This window comes from Nerophis lumbriciformis, linkage group LG28, assembly GCF_033978685.3.
Source record: "Nerophis lumbriciformis linkage group LG28, RoL_Nlum_v2.1, whole genome shotgun sequence".
In the NCBI taxonomy this organism is placed as follows: Eukaryota; Metazoa; Chordata; class Actinopteri; order Syngnathiformes; family Syngnathidae; genus Nerophis; species Nerophis lumbriciformis.
Window position 1 is genome coordinate 9,550,005 of NC_084575.2, and position 13,406 is coordinate 9,563,410.

General features: G+C 41.0%; 1 protein-coding gene across 10 annotated transcripts in view; it reads left to right on the forward strand.

Moving 5' to 3' along the window:
- Nucleotides 1-13,406, forward strand: part of cadpsb (Ca2+-dependent activator protein for secretion b) — a 286,320-nt gene that overhangs the window by 242,398 nt on the left and 30,516 nt on the right. For all 10 annotated transcript variants that reach the window (XM_061923570.1, XM_061923568.1, XM_061923571.1 and 7 more), the window contains 2 exons: nt 8,123-8,197; nt 8,279-8,362. In XM_061923570.1, the coding sequence (XP_061779554.1) occupies nt 8,123-8,197; nt 8,279-8,362 (159 nt within the window). The remainder of the gene's footprint in view (nt 1-8,122; nt 8,198-8,278; nt 8,363-13,406) is intronic.

Below are 13,406 nucleotides of genomic sequence, written 5' to 3' on the forward strand. Positions count from 1 at the left end.
ACAACAACTTAATAGATGTGATAAATTACATACAACAACATAATAGTTGTCATACATCACAAACAACAAGGTAATAGATTTTATATATCACATACAACAACTTAATAGATGTGATAAATTACATACAACAACATAACAGTTGTCATATACCACAAACAACAAGGTAATAGATTTCATATATCACATATAACAACATAATAGATATCATATGTCACACACAACAATGCAAAAGATGTTATACATCACATAGAACAACATAGCAGATTTCATACAGTATATTACATACAACAACATGATATTAGTCATACATAAGACAATGTAATAGATGTCATGTATCACATACAACAACGTAAAAGATGTCATGTACCACATACAGCAACATAATAGATGTCGTATATCACATACAACAACGTAAAATATGTCGTAAATCACATACAACAACGTGATAGATGGCATATATCACATACAACAACATAATAGATGTCATACATAAGACAATGTAATAGATGTCATGTATCACATACAACAACGTAAAATATGTCATATATCACATACAGCAACATAACAGATGTTATATATCACATACAACAACGTGATGGATGGCATATATCACATACAACAACAAAATAGATGTCATACATAAGACAATGTAATGGATGTCATGTATCACATACAACAACGTAAAATATGTCATGTATCACATACAGCAACATAATAGATCTCATATATCACATACAACAACGTAATGGTTGTCATACATCACATACAACAACGTAATGGTTGTCATATGTCAAATACAACAACATAATGTACGTCATATATCACATACAACAATGTAACATTTGTAATATATCACATACAGCAACATAATATATATATGTCATATATAATTAATACAACAATGTATTAGTGTCATACATCACGTACAACAATGTAATAGATGTCATGCATACAACAACGTAATGGATGTCATATATCACGTACAACAATGTAATAGATGTCATTTATACAACAAAGTAATAGATTTCATATATCATACAAAAACGTGATAGAGTTCATATATATCATACAACATAAAATATGTCATATCACATACAACAACATAATATATTTCATACATCAGATACAACAATGTAATAGATATCATATATCACATATAACAATGGAAAATATGTCATGTATCACATACAACAACATAATATATGTCATACATACAGCAATGTAATAGATGTCATATACTACACACAACAACGTGATAGAGTTCATATATTACATACAACTACGTAATATTAAGGTGTAGTACAGGAGGACACAAACATTACCATCATTTTCACTTCTGATACAGTATCGATATTGAGTATTGGCCAATACCGATATTGATCAAATGTGATATCAGTAGGAAGCATACATACTTTTGTTATTTTGTAGTGTAGAATTTTAGAAAAGGTTTGATCAGGTGAATTAAGTCAAAACAAAGAACAATTGGTAAATATTAAAAACACTACACTATTTATTATTAACCGTCTAGAATGGATTTAGGCTGTGTTTCGGTTGAAGTTGAATAGTATTTGTTTTCGGTGACACCAAGTGGTCACAATAATGAAGTTAGGTTCATGATGCAGTAAGTTGAATGATGCAGACACATTTGTTACTGGATATTTTCTAATACGCTTCTGCCTCGCAGACTTTGTATGTGTAATATGCATCTAATTATTTAGTACTTGCTTATATTGAAAAATGTGCTTTTTAGACTGTAATATTATTAGATTATTATTACGTATGTTTAGCTTGCGTGCTAGTGAGTGCTTAGCTGTTGTGTAGCTGCTATCTCCAGTAGCCTATGGCCTACCATGATTACCTTTTGTAAACGTCTTGACTAAAATAGAAGAAAAGTCCAACCTCCAACTGGCTATTCAACTTTGCCCTCAAGGGTTGCACAACTCCAGTTTTTTGAGGTTGGCTAGTCACTGATGACATCATTCATATATTTCTCCATCATACTGTAAATACAAACATAGGAGCAGGGAATGCTTTGCAAGAGATGTATTTAGCCGACCGGTGACACAGGCAGCTGCTTAGGACGCCATCTGCTGGTATAAAATAAGAAAATAGGTAAATACAAATGAATGTATAATGAAACACTCTCTGCACACGTATTAGGGAAGGTTACTTTTAAATAAATAACAATAACACCTCAATACTATATTTAAAGTCTTTATATCAGGTGAGTAGTTATTTTGAAAAAGTCTGTAGTCAGAAGCAACCTTACCAAGAGGCAAACACAGGCAGTTACCTGGGGCCCCCAAATGTCTCATAAATTTGATCTATAAAGATGCATCATATTAAAAACACATATTTATTTATTTTTATCTTAATTTGTGGCCTTGAAAAAACACCAAATTGATCAATCAATCATTATAGTTTCAGCAGCTCCCTCTCCCTTCTCCCACTATGAACTATTCCATGGTCCTGCGCATGTGCAGATTTAATTGCTGGAGACGTTCTAAAGCGCGGTTTTGAGGGTTTCATATACAAATAAAGCGCAGAAGAGAAAAAAAATCAATCAATCAATCAATCTTTATTTATATAGCCCTAAATCACAAGTGTCTCAAAGGGCTGCACAAGCCACAACGACATCCTCGGTACAAAGCCCACATACGGGCAAGGAAAAACTCACCCCAGTGGGACGTCAATGTGAATGACTATGAGAAACCTTGGAGAGGACCGCATATGTGGGTAACCCCCCCCCCCTCTAGGGGAGACCGAAAGCAATGGATGTCGAGTGGGTCTGACATAATATTGTGAGAGTCCAGTCCATAGTGGATCCAACATAATAGTAAGAGTCCAGTCCATAGTGGGGCCAGCAGGACACCATCCCGAGCGGAGACGGGTCAGCAGCGTAGAGATGTTCCCAGCCGATGCACAGGCGAGCGGTCCACCCCGGGTCCCGACTCTGGACAGCCAGCACTTCATCCATGGCCACCGGACCTGTGCCCCCCCCCCCCCCCCCTCAAGGAAAAGGGGAGCAGAGGAGAAAAGAAAAGAAACGGCAGATCAACTGGTCTAACAGGGGGGCTATTTAAAGGCTAGAGTATACAAATGAGTTTTAAGATGGGACTTAAATGCTTCTACTCAGGTAGCATCTCTAATTGTTACCGGGAGGGCATTCCATAGTACTGGAGCCCGAATAGAAAACGCTCTATAGCCCGCAGACTTTTTTTGGGCTCTGGGAATCACTAATAAGCCGGAGTTCTTTGAACGCAGATTTCTTGCCGGGACATATGGTACAATGCAATCGACAAGATAGGACGGAGCTAGACCGTGTAGTATTTTATACGTAAGTAGTAAAACCTTAAAGTCACATCTTAAGTGCACAGAAAGCCAGTGCAGGTGAGCCAGTATAGGCGTAATATGATCAAACTTTCTTGTTCTTGTCAAAAGTCTAGCAGCCGCATTTTGTACCAACTGTAATTTTTTAATGCTAGACATAGGGAGACCCGAAAATAATACGTTACAGTAGTCGAGACGAGACGTAACGAATGCATGAATAATGATCTCAGCGTCGCTAGTGGATAAAATAGAACGAATTTTAGCGATATTACGGAGATGAAAGAAGGCCGTTTTAGTAACACTCTTAATGTGTGATTCAAACGAGAGAGTTGGGTGGAAGATAATACCCAGATTCTTTACTGATTCGCCTTGTGTAATTGTTTGGTTGTCTAATGTTAAGGTGGTATTATTAAATAAATGTCGGTGTTTAGCAGGACCGATAATCAGCATTTCCGTTTTCTTGGCGTTGAGTTGCAAGAAGTTAGCGGACATCCATTGTTTAATTTCATTAAGACACGCCTCCAGCTGACTACAATCCGGCGTGTTGGTCAGCTTTAGGGGCATGTAGAGTTGGGTGTCATCAGCATAGCAATGAAAGCTAACACCGTATTTGCGTATGATGTCGCCTAGCGGCAGCATGTAAATACTGAAGAGTGCAGGGCCAAGAACCGAACCCTGAGGAACTCCGCACGTTACCTTAACATAGTCCGAGGTCACATTATTATGGGAGACGCATTGCATCCTGTCAGTAAGATAAGAGTTAAACCACGACAAAGCTAAGTCTGACATACCAATACGTGTTTTGATACGCTCTAATAAAATATTATGATCGACGGTATCGAAAGCAGCGCTAAGATCAAGAAGCAGCAACATAGATGACGCATCAGAATCCATCGTTAGCAGTAGATCATTAAACAGTTTAATCAAAACTACCAAAGGTGTCAACTGTCAAGCTTTTTCTAAGTGTTGGCAAATTAGGTGTAGTACAACAGCAGCAGTCAGCAGGAGCATTGCTATCTGTCATTGAGAGTGACACTTTTCATGGCAGATAAGTCAATATTAAAGCCCTCCAAATAGTAAAGTATTGTAACGAGGGTCTTGTAACACGTAGTGCAAGCGAAGCAGAAAGTCGAGAGGCACTTTATGTTGTCAACAGCCTCGTCTAGAGGAGACTTGTTCCTACGCAACCGCCGTCAAGAGCTCTTTTTTTACGCACCAGCATTTCCGGCCTTCACAATAACACTGGTCCAACTGTGCAAACTAAAAAATGGCCTCAGAGAAATGATTACACTTCAATAAATGATTATAGTTTTTTCTCAATTCCAGTAAAAGTAGGGATCAGTGGCAAAAATAAAACCCATTCCATTCCATTCCATCCATTTTCTACCGCTTATTCCCTTTTGGGGTCGCGGGGGGCGCTGGAGCCTATCTCAGCTACAATCGGGCGGAAGGCGGGGTACATCCTGGACAAGTCGCTACCTCATGGCAGGGCCAACACAGATAGACAGACAACATTCACACTCACATTCACACACTAGGGCCAATTTAGTGTTGCCAATCAACCTATCCCCAGGTGCATGTCTTTGGAGGTGGGAGGAAGCCGGAGTACCCGGAGGGAACCCACGCAGTCACGGGGAGAACATGCAAACTCCACACAGAAAGATCCCGAGCCCGGGATTGAACCCAAGACTACTCAGGACCTTCGTATTGTGAGGCAGATGCACTAACCCCTCTGCCAAAACAATATAGACTCCACAAATACAGGACTGGCCAAAAGTTTGGACACCCCTTCTCATTTGAGAAGGTGTGAAATAAATTATATACTGTACATAAAATATATTGATATTACAATATTTTCTTAATTCATCTCTTGTTTAAGAATATATTGATACATCTTACAAACTCGATATATCGCCCAGCCCTAATATACAGTATATGACAGCCGTGTGTGTGTCTGTGTGTGTGTCTTTCACGGGTTTGTGTTACCTCTGCTTAATAAATAGACCAGTGGTTCTTAACCTGGGTTCGATCGAACCCTAGGGGTTCGGTGAGTCGGCCTCAGGGGTTCGGCGGAGCCTCCGCCACGGAGGTAAAGACACAACCGACTTATCGTGTAAATAAAAACGTCTCCCTGTCGATGTATTATGGATACCCCCAAACAATGTTCCCTCTAATTTTCCATCTGATTCGCAGGTTGTTTGATTGATCGATTGAAACTTTTATTAGTAGATTGCAAAGGAAAAGAATACTTTATATGAAACAGTACAGTTTACACAGTACAGTACATATTCCGTACAATTGACCACTAAATGGTAACACTCGAATACGTTTTTCAACTTGTTTAAGTCGAGGTCCACGTTAATCAATTCATGGTAATGTGTGTAAGGTGTGTACTGTGTTGGTTTTGTTCTTTGAACAAGGTGATGTTCATGCACGGTTCATTTTGTGCACCAGTACACAAAATAAAACCAACATGATTAATATGCAGCTCGCATGGTAGTTTCCAGCAACCAACGGTAAATTGCACTACATTTAGGAGTTTTAATTATTATTTTGTCACCACTATCTTGGGCGTCAAATGACAACAGAAGTCATGCATAGGAATCACACCTAACAGCAAGACTATCAACAACCATTACTGCAAGTTTGAAATCAGCTTTAGAATGGATTAACATACATGTCCGAATTCAGCTGAGATAGGCTCCAGCCCCCCCCCGCGACCGCGGTAGAAAATGAATGGATGGATGGGGTCACCCTGAATTCTACCGGGTGCGTGTTTATTGCAGCTTCCTCCTGTATGGCTGTTAGTGCTGCTTTCCACTTCCACCAACTGTGCTGTGTTGTTGTCTAACCATGTCATCTACGATACTCCAGAGCTCTGTGATGCAAATATGCAAGGCTTCTAGTTTTACCAAGTGCCAGAGCAAAGGTGCTGCAACATTGCCTTGATCAGGGTAGAGCGGGACAGGGAGTACAACATGTAAACAAAATATAGCCCATTGAGTTTCAGAATTAAGCGCTTCGTGTTTAATGTTACTTTGTCTTTATTTTCTCCTTTTCCAGTTTGACATTTGGCCTGTTTGTTTAATTTAGTCCACATAACAATTGTCTTGCGCAAAAGGACTTATGTCTAATATCGATATTGGATTGGGACACCCTGACTCTAGACTAGCTCTCTGAGCCACATCATGCTGGGTTAGCATATTTACTGAAGTCAAACTAAACTAGAAGAAGCAATTCCTGTAGGAATTACGTGTGAATGCTCCAATGCTGAAGTTGAATTTCAAAATTAGTAATTGTTGAAGTAGAGCACACAATTTGTGAACAGGCTGAATATTTTGAAGGCGGAATCGGTTGAAAAATGTGGCGATTGTGGAACTTTGAAGAATGTCCCATTGATTCCAATGGGAATTTCCTAAACAATTGGGAATTTGGGGTAAAGTGGGATTTTTTTTGAAAACGGTAAAAAACTTGAATGGTTTGAATAAGATAGAATAGAAAGTACTTTATTGATCCCTGGGGGAAATTCAGCACCACAGTTCACTCACAATAGACAATAAGAATTACATATAATATAATATATAATATATAAATAACATCAATATATTCTACATATACTCTACATTTAAGTGCAGTCGAGGAACATATGCATTATACAGTCTCATGGCTGTCGGTATGAAGGACCTCCTGTGTCGTTCCGTGTTGCATTTTGGGAGTCTGAGCCTTCCACTGAACGTGCTCATTCTCCCCGCAAGGTCCGAGTGTAGTGGGTGGGAGGTGTTGTCCATAATGGCTAGGAGTTTTGCTAGACTTCTCCTCTCTGACACCACCGCCATAAGATGAAATGGTTGGTGTTGAAATGTTTCAAATCGGTCGAGAAATGTTGAGGTTGTAACATGTTGAATTGAGAAACGGTATTACGAAATTCCTTGAATGTCGGGAAAACCGGGAATTTTTCCAGTTCACAAAACAACTTCGTTTTTTTGTCCTAATTAAGAGGAATGTTTTGACGGTGGAACGGTTAAAATGTGTTGACAAATGGTGGAGTAGTCTCCAGAACAAAGGGTAGAAATAGGGCTTTGGAAAACCAGGAATTCTGGAAAATCCTGGAATTTTTTTGAATTTGGAAAAAGGAAAGTTTAAATTTCCACAATGGTGGAATGTGTTGAAAAGGGAATGGTTTGAATAGGTTGAAAAATGTGGAAATGGTGGAAGTTTGAAAAATGGCCAATTCATTTTGAATGGGAAAAATGTCCCGGAAAACCTGGAAATCTGGGAATGTTTGGAATTTGTCCAGGTAAAGCCCGCGATTCCCGAATAGGCTGAACAGTTTGAAGTTGGAGCGGTTTGAATCGAATTAAAAATGTGGAAGGTTGAGCGTGCCAAAATCTGGAGAAGAAGAAGTAGAGGAATAATAATAAATAGATGAATTTTGGTGTAGAAAAGAGCATTTGGAGCATTCACACAATGATCAAAGACACAGCTCCCATGTCTGTAACTGACCGACAGGTAGTTGGCAGAGCTTAAAGCAGTATTTCATGATGTGTAGTGAAGCCTTCTTAACACTTTTACAAAGCTGTCCTCCGTGAAGTAGTGGGTTTATAACGGGGTTGGGCTCATCTCGCTATTTAGAGCTGGTATGTCCTTCCTGATGTCATGAAAAGCGAGCATCATTTATTACTAGTTATATTGTTAATTATATATTACTGTTAGGAACTCCTTAAAAAGTCACTTTTCCATAATAGGTCCTGTTACTTTGATATTTCTATCCACGCCATCTCCGACTTTGCAGAAGCAGTTCCACTCGCAAATTGACGAGCTGATTGAGGAAAGCGTGAAGGACATGATCCAGCTCCTTGTTGCAAAGGTGAGAGGTCACACATTGCCTCAAGAATTGATCAAGACAGGAAATTGCTCGATTATACTCCTTGTCTTCCATAATTCCTAGTTTGTTGCCATTCTGGAGAGCGTCCTGGCCAAGATATCCAGATATGATGAAGGCACGCTCTTCTCCTCATTCCTCTCTTTTACGGTGAGATGAACTTTTTTGTTCCATTAAAACTGTCAAGTTTAGAAACTAAATGGTCAGATTTAAAAATATGCTTAAAGGGGTCATATAATGATAATTTTCGACATATAAAACACTTCCTTGTGGTCTACATAACATGGAATGGTGGATCTTTGGTAAAACTTTTGCATAGATATGTTTTACAGACCATCTTAAAGCCACTTTCTGACCATCTTTTCAGGTCGGTCTTATTTATGCGCCTCCGGTTTGACAGCGTCTTCTCCCCGTCAGCCATGTTGTAGTTTTTAGCACTTCTAGTCTACTGACGGATATAAGTTCGAACTATACGCTGCTTTGTATTAGAAAAGGAACTAGTGTATGTACGAGCCAGTCTGCCCCACACGGATATATGTTCAAACTATACGCTGCTTGGTATTAGAAATGGAAACAGTGTATATACGAGCCAGTCTGCCCCACAACAAGAGAATAGAGAAAAAGAAGACATTTACTGACTACAGCATCAGACTACAATGGCGGACTCGCACTAAGCTCCATGGGTAAACCTTTACCATATATGGAGATATCAGCTGACATAACTAGCGAAAAATCCATCACTAGTATGGCGTCACATTAGTGCCAAAAATCCAAGCGCATAAAAACTGTTATCGCGCGCTGATTCTCCACTTCGTGTGCGCGCGTGGTGCCTTTTTGCGCGCGCGCGGTGCCTTTTTGCGCGCGCGCGGTGCCTTTTTGCGCGCGCGCGGTGCCTTTCTGCGCGCGAGCCGTCTCGGTCTGTGCGCTCTCTGTGTACTCCTGGCATCTCTCCTCGCGCTGTCTGTTTCTTTTTGGCACTTTGGGGGCGGGTATGCTTAGACGGCCCCTCCTTTCTGATTGGCTCTGAGCATTTTTCATATGACCAATCATTCTCCAGCGTAGCAACGTTGTAGCCATCTTACCTCGGACATCTAGCCTCAATCATTACATTGATGTCAATGTTACATGTACTAATTAAATTACTATAACTTGCTCGATTTTCGACCAATTTACAAACGGTTTGCCTTGTTACAAATCTTATTACATGTAGATATGACATAGGATGCTGTACCTGTTGAAATTACCTCTTTCGATTTAAAAAAAAATGACTTAATTGTGCAACATAGTTGTGTAGGGTCAGTGTTAGTCAGTTCTCTGATTATTTTAAACTGTTTCAGAATACATTATTAAAAGGCTATTTTTAACATTTTAAAAACAAAATTCAAAGATTATTTCATTAATTGTATAGCTGAATCAAAAGAAATTCCATAAATTAGAAAACAAATGTTCAAGAAGAAGTGAAAATATAAAATAATGTTATGGTTGGATGTTATTGCTGGTGGACCAGTTCTGGCTGAAAGATGTGATTATGGTGTTTGTTGTCTTATTATTTATTTGGGTCACATTTTGTATTACCCTGTATTGTGTTTATGTGGTATGAAATAACCTTCATCAGCGCGTGACATTTTTCTTATCCACTTCTTCTTCCGTAAATCTTGATACATATTGACGATGACCCGCCCTGCTATACTTCTGATTGGCTCTGAGCATTTTTCGCCTGACCAATCAGAAAGAAGGGGCCGTCTAAGCATACCCGCCCCCAAAGTGCCAAAACAAAACATGACAGCGCACTGACCGAGACGGCGCGCGCGCAAAAAGGCACCACGCGCGTGCAAAAGGGTGTCGTGCGCGCGCTTGAAGTGGATAATCAGCGCGCGATAACAGTTTTTATGCGCACGGATTTTTGGCACTAATGTGACGCCATACACTAGCTACTCAAATTCCAAATGGCTCATTTGGAGGCAGTATGAAGGAAGGCAAGATTGTTTTATAAATATCTCTGGTTACATATCCATGGTTTGAGTTCACATTTTCAGGGATTACGCAAATAAATCCCAAATACACAAACATAGGTACCAATAGTTAAGAAAAGTTGGTAAACCACATTAGTATAAATGTTACATTTTACTTTCCTTTGCAATTTGAACTTGTTAACATGTATATTTTTTGACAACAACAAAGTTCACTGTTTGTTAAAGCAAAGGTCAGCAACAATTGGCTCTACTAAAGAAGTGAAGAAAAATAAAAGAACATTCACATCACACCCTAAAATAAACTGTAATTTGTATAAGAACCGCACACAATACTGAACAATAACTTACTGTTTCTGTCAAAACAGGTGTCCTGGCTGGTCCAAAAGTATTATTGAGTGACTGATGTCATTGATGAGGTCATTACAAGCACTTTTATCATAAATCAATGCTCATGTCCAAAACTAGGTAGCAAGGCATCAGATGCCGCCATAGTTCAAAACTCTGTTTACATCACACCTCTTGTTGCTAGGCAGAATATGCTGCGTGAGCGCCAAAGGAAAACGACGGTAGGGGCTGATGGCGTCATGCCCCTTGACAAAGAGAAAGTCAGACAAACGCCAGGAAAAATGTCTCCAAAAACTGCTTTTTGATTAATTTACTTACACATCTTAAAGGTGCCATATGTAATGATGTCATGTCAAGTCACCATTAAATGGCCCTGATATGTCAAAAGGCTTTTTCTTTTCGAATACCTTTTATAACTGATAACTGTAGTTCAGCCGCGATATGCTCATTTTAAAATTAGATTTACAGCCCCAAAATCTTGTTATTGTTTTCATTTCGATGTTCCGCCCTCCACCGTTTGACCAATGAAAAGTCTGTGAGTGTGTCACATCCAGGTTGCCAGTTGCGCCCCGCCCTTTTTGTCTAACTACTGCCACTGGTAAAGTTACTAAACATGTCAGACCTTAGTAAATCTAAAAGGCGTCGTTAACATTCTCAACCTATTCATGACAAAGCCAGGAACAATACGAGGATTTGTATCGGGGGTACCTTTGAAAGATGGAGACGATTGAAGGCGGAGAAGATTTTTTTCATCTGACGCTAAACTTGCTAATTTCCTCCTTGATAGGTAAGTCAGGCATTTACATTTTCCTATTACTTGTAATAAATGGAAATGGACATTTTGTATGTAAACTATATTGTCCAATATAGTCTATGATCTTGTCTAACAAAGCAAGTATGGTCGTGCAACGAATGCTTAGCAAACTGTTTCAACTGACAGGGCAAAATATATTTTCGACAAATAAAACCTACTGTATGTGGATATGGGTAGTGTCGGTGCCTATTTCGTTCTCTCATATGCAGATACCTTGAGGAAAGGGGGTTCCAACATTAGCACGGCTAATTGTGGTTTCTGGTACTGTATGTGCATCAGGCACATATGAGCTGGTACTTGCTTGGCACAATATAATGCATTACATGTAATGATTTTCTACTTTGTGTATTGACATGGTAGTAGGCTATATGATTTATGCGTAACGTGTTTTTTTGCGTAATATGGGTTGGCTCATAGAATCGCACTCTGCACTGAAAGATGCTGATTGATTCATTGATTGATTGAGTTTAGTTTATTTCGAACGCGAACACGCTTACAGTATAATACGTCACACATACTTTAATATCATTTCTCTTTACATCATGTCCGAAAGGGAGTAGGAAGAAGCAAAGCTTATTTAATCCTACCCCGTTCCCACTTCAGAGTGTTTACAAACACATATGTTCATTTACAGTCTTCTTTTTGTAACACAATTAATCAGTGAATGATTAATACAGCAGTTCTTGCAATATGTAATTATGTCAGTCATGATAAACATGCTGAGATGAAGAGTATCCCGTTTGCAATAAGGTTGAAGGTCCATCCATCCATCCATCTTCTTCCGCTTATCCGAGGTCGGGTCGCGGGGGCAGCAGCCTAAGCTGGGAAGCCCAGACTTCCCTCTCCCCAGCCACTTCGTCCAGCTCCTCCCGGGGGATCCCGAGGCGTTCCCAGGCCAGCCGGGAGACATAGTCTTCCCAACGTGTCCTGGGTCTTCCTCGTGGCCTCCTACCGGTCGGACATGCCCTAAACACCTCCTTAGGGAGGCGCTCGGGTGGCATCCTGACCAGATGCCCGAACCACCTCATCTGGCTCCTCTCGATGCGGAGGAGCAGCGGCTTTACTTTGAGCTCCCCCCGGATGACAGAGCTTCTCACCCTATCTCTAAGGGAGAGCCCCGCCACCCGGCGGAGGAAACTCATTTCGGCCGCTTGTACCCGTGATCTTGTCCTTTCGGTCATAACCCAAAGCTCATGACCATAGGTGAGGATGGGAACGTAGATCGACCGGTAAATTGAGAGCTTTGCCTTCCGGCTCAGCTCCTTCTTCACCACAACGGATCGATACAGCGTCCGCATTACTGAAGACACCGCACCGATCCGCCTGTCGATCTCACGATCCACTCTTCCCTCACTCGTGAACAAGACTCCGAGGTACTTGAACTCCTCCACTTGGGGCAAGATCTCCTCCCCAACCCGGAGATGGCACTCCACCCTTTTCCTGGCGAGAACCATGGACTCGGACTTGGAGGTGCTGATTCTCATCCCAGTCGCTTCACACTCAGCTGCGAACCGATCCAGTGAGAGCTGAAGATCCTGGCCAGATGAAGCCATCAGGACCACATCATCTGCAAAAAGCAGAGACCTAATCCTGCAGCCACCAAACCGGATCCCCTCAACGCCTTGACTGCGCCTAGAAATTCTGTCCATAAAAGTTATGAACAGAATCGGTGACAAAGGGCAGCCTTGGCGGAGTCCAACCCTCACCGGAAACGTGTCCGACTTACTGCCGGCAATGCGAACCAAGCTCTGACACTGATCATACAGGGAGCGGACCGCCACAATCAGACAGTCCGAAACCCCATACTCTCTGAGCACTCCCCACAGGACTTCCCGAGGGACACGGTCGAATGCCTTCTCCAAGTCCACAAAGCACATGTAGACTGGTTGGGCAAACTCCCATGCACCCTCAAGGACCCTGCCGAGAGTATAGAGCTGGTCCACAGTTCCACGACCAGGACGAAAACCACACTGTTCCTCCTGAATCCGAGGTTCGACTATCCGGCGTAGCCTCCTCTCCAGTACACCTGAATAGACCTTACCGGGAAGGCTGAGGAGTGTGA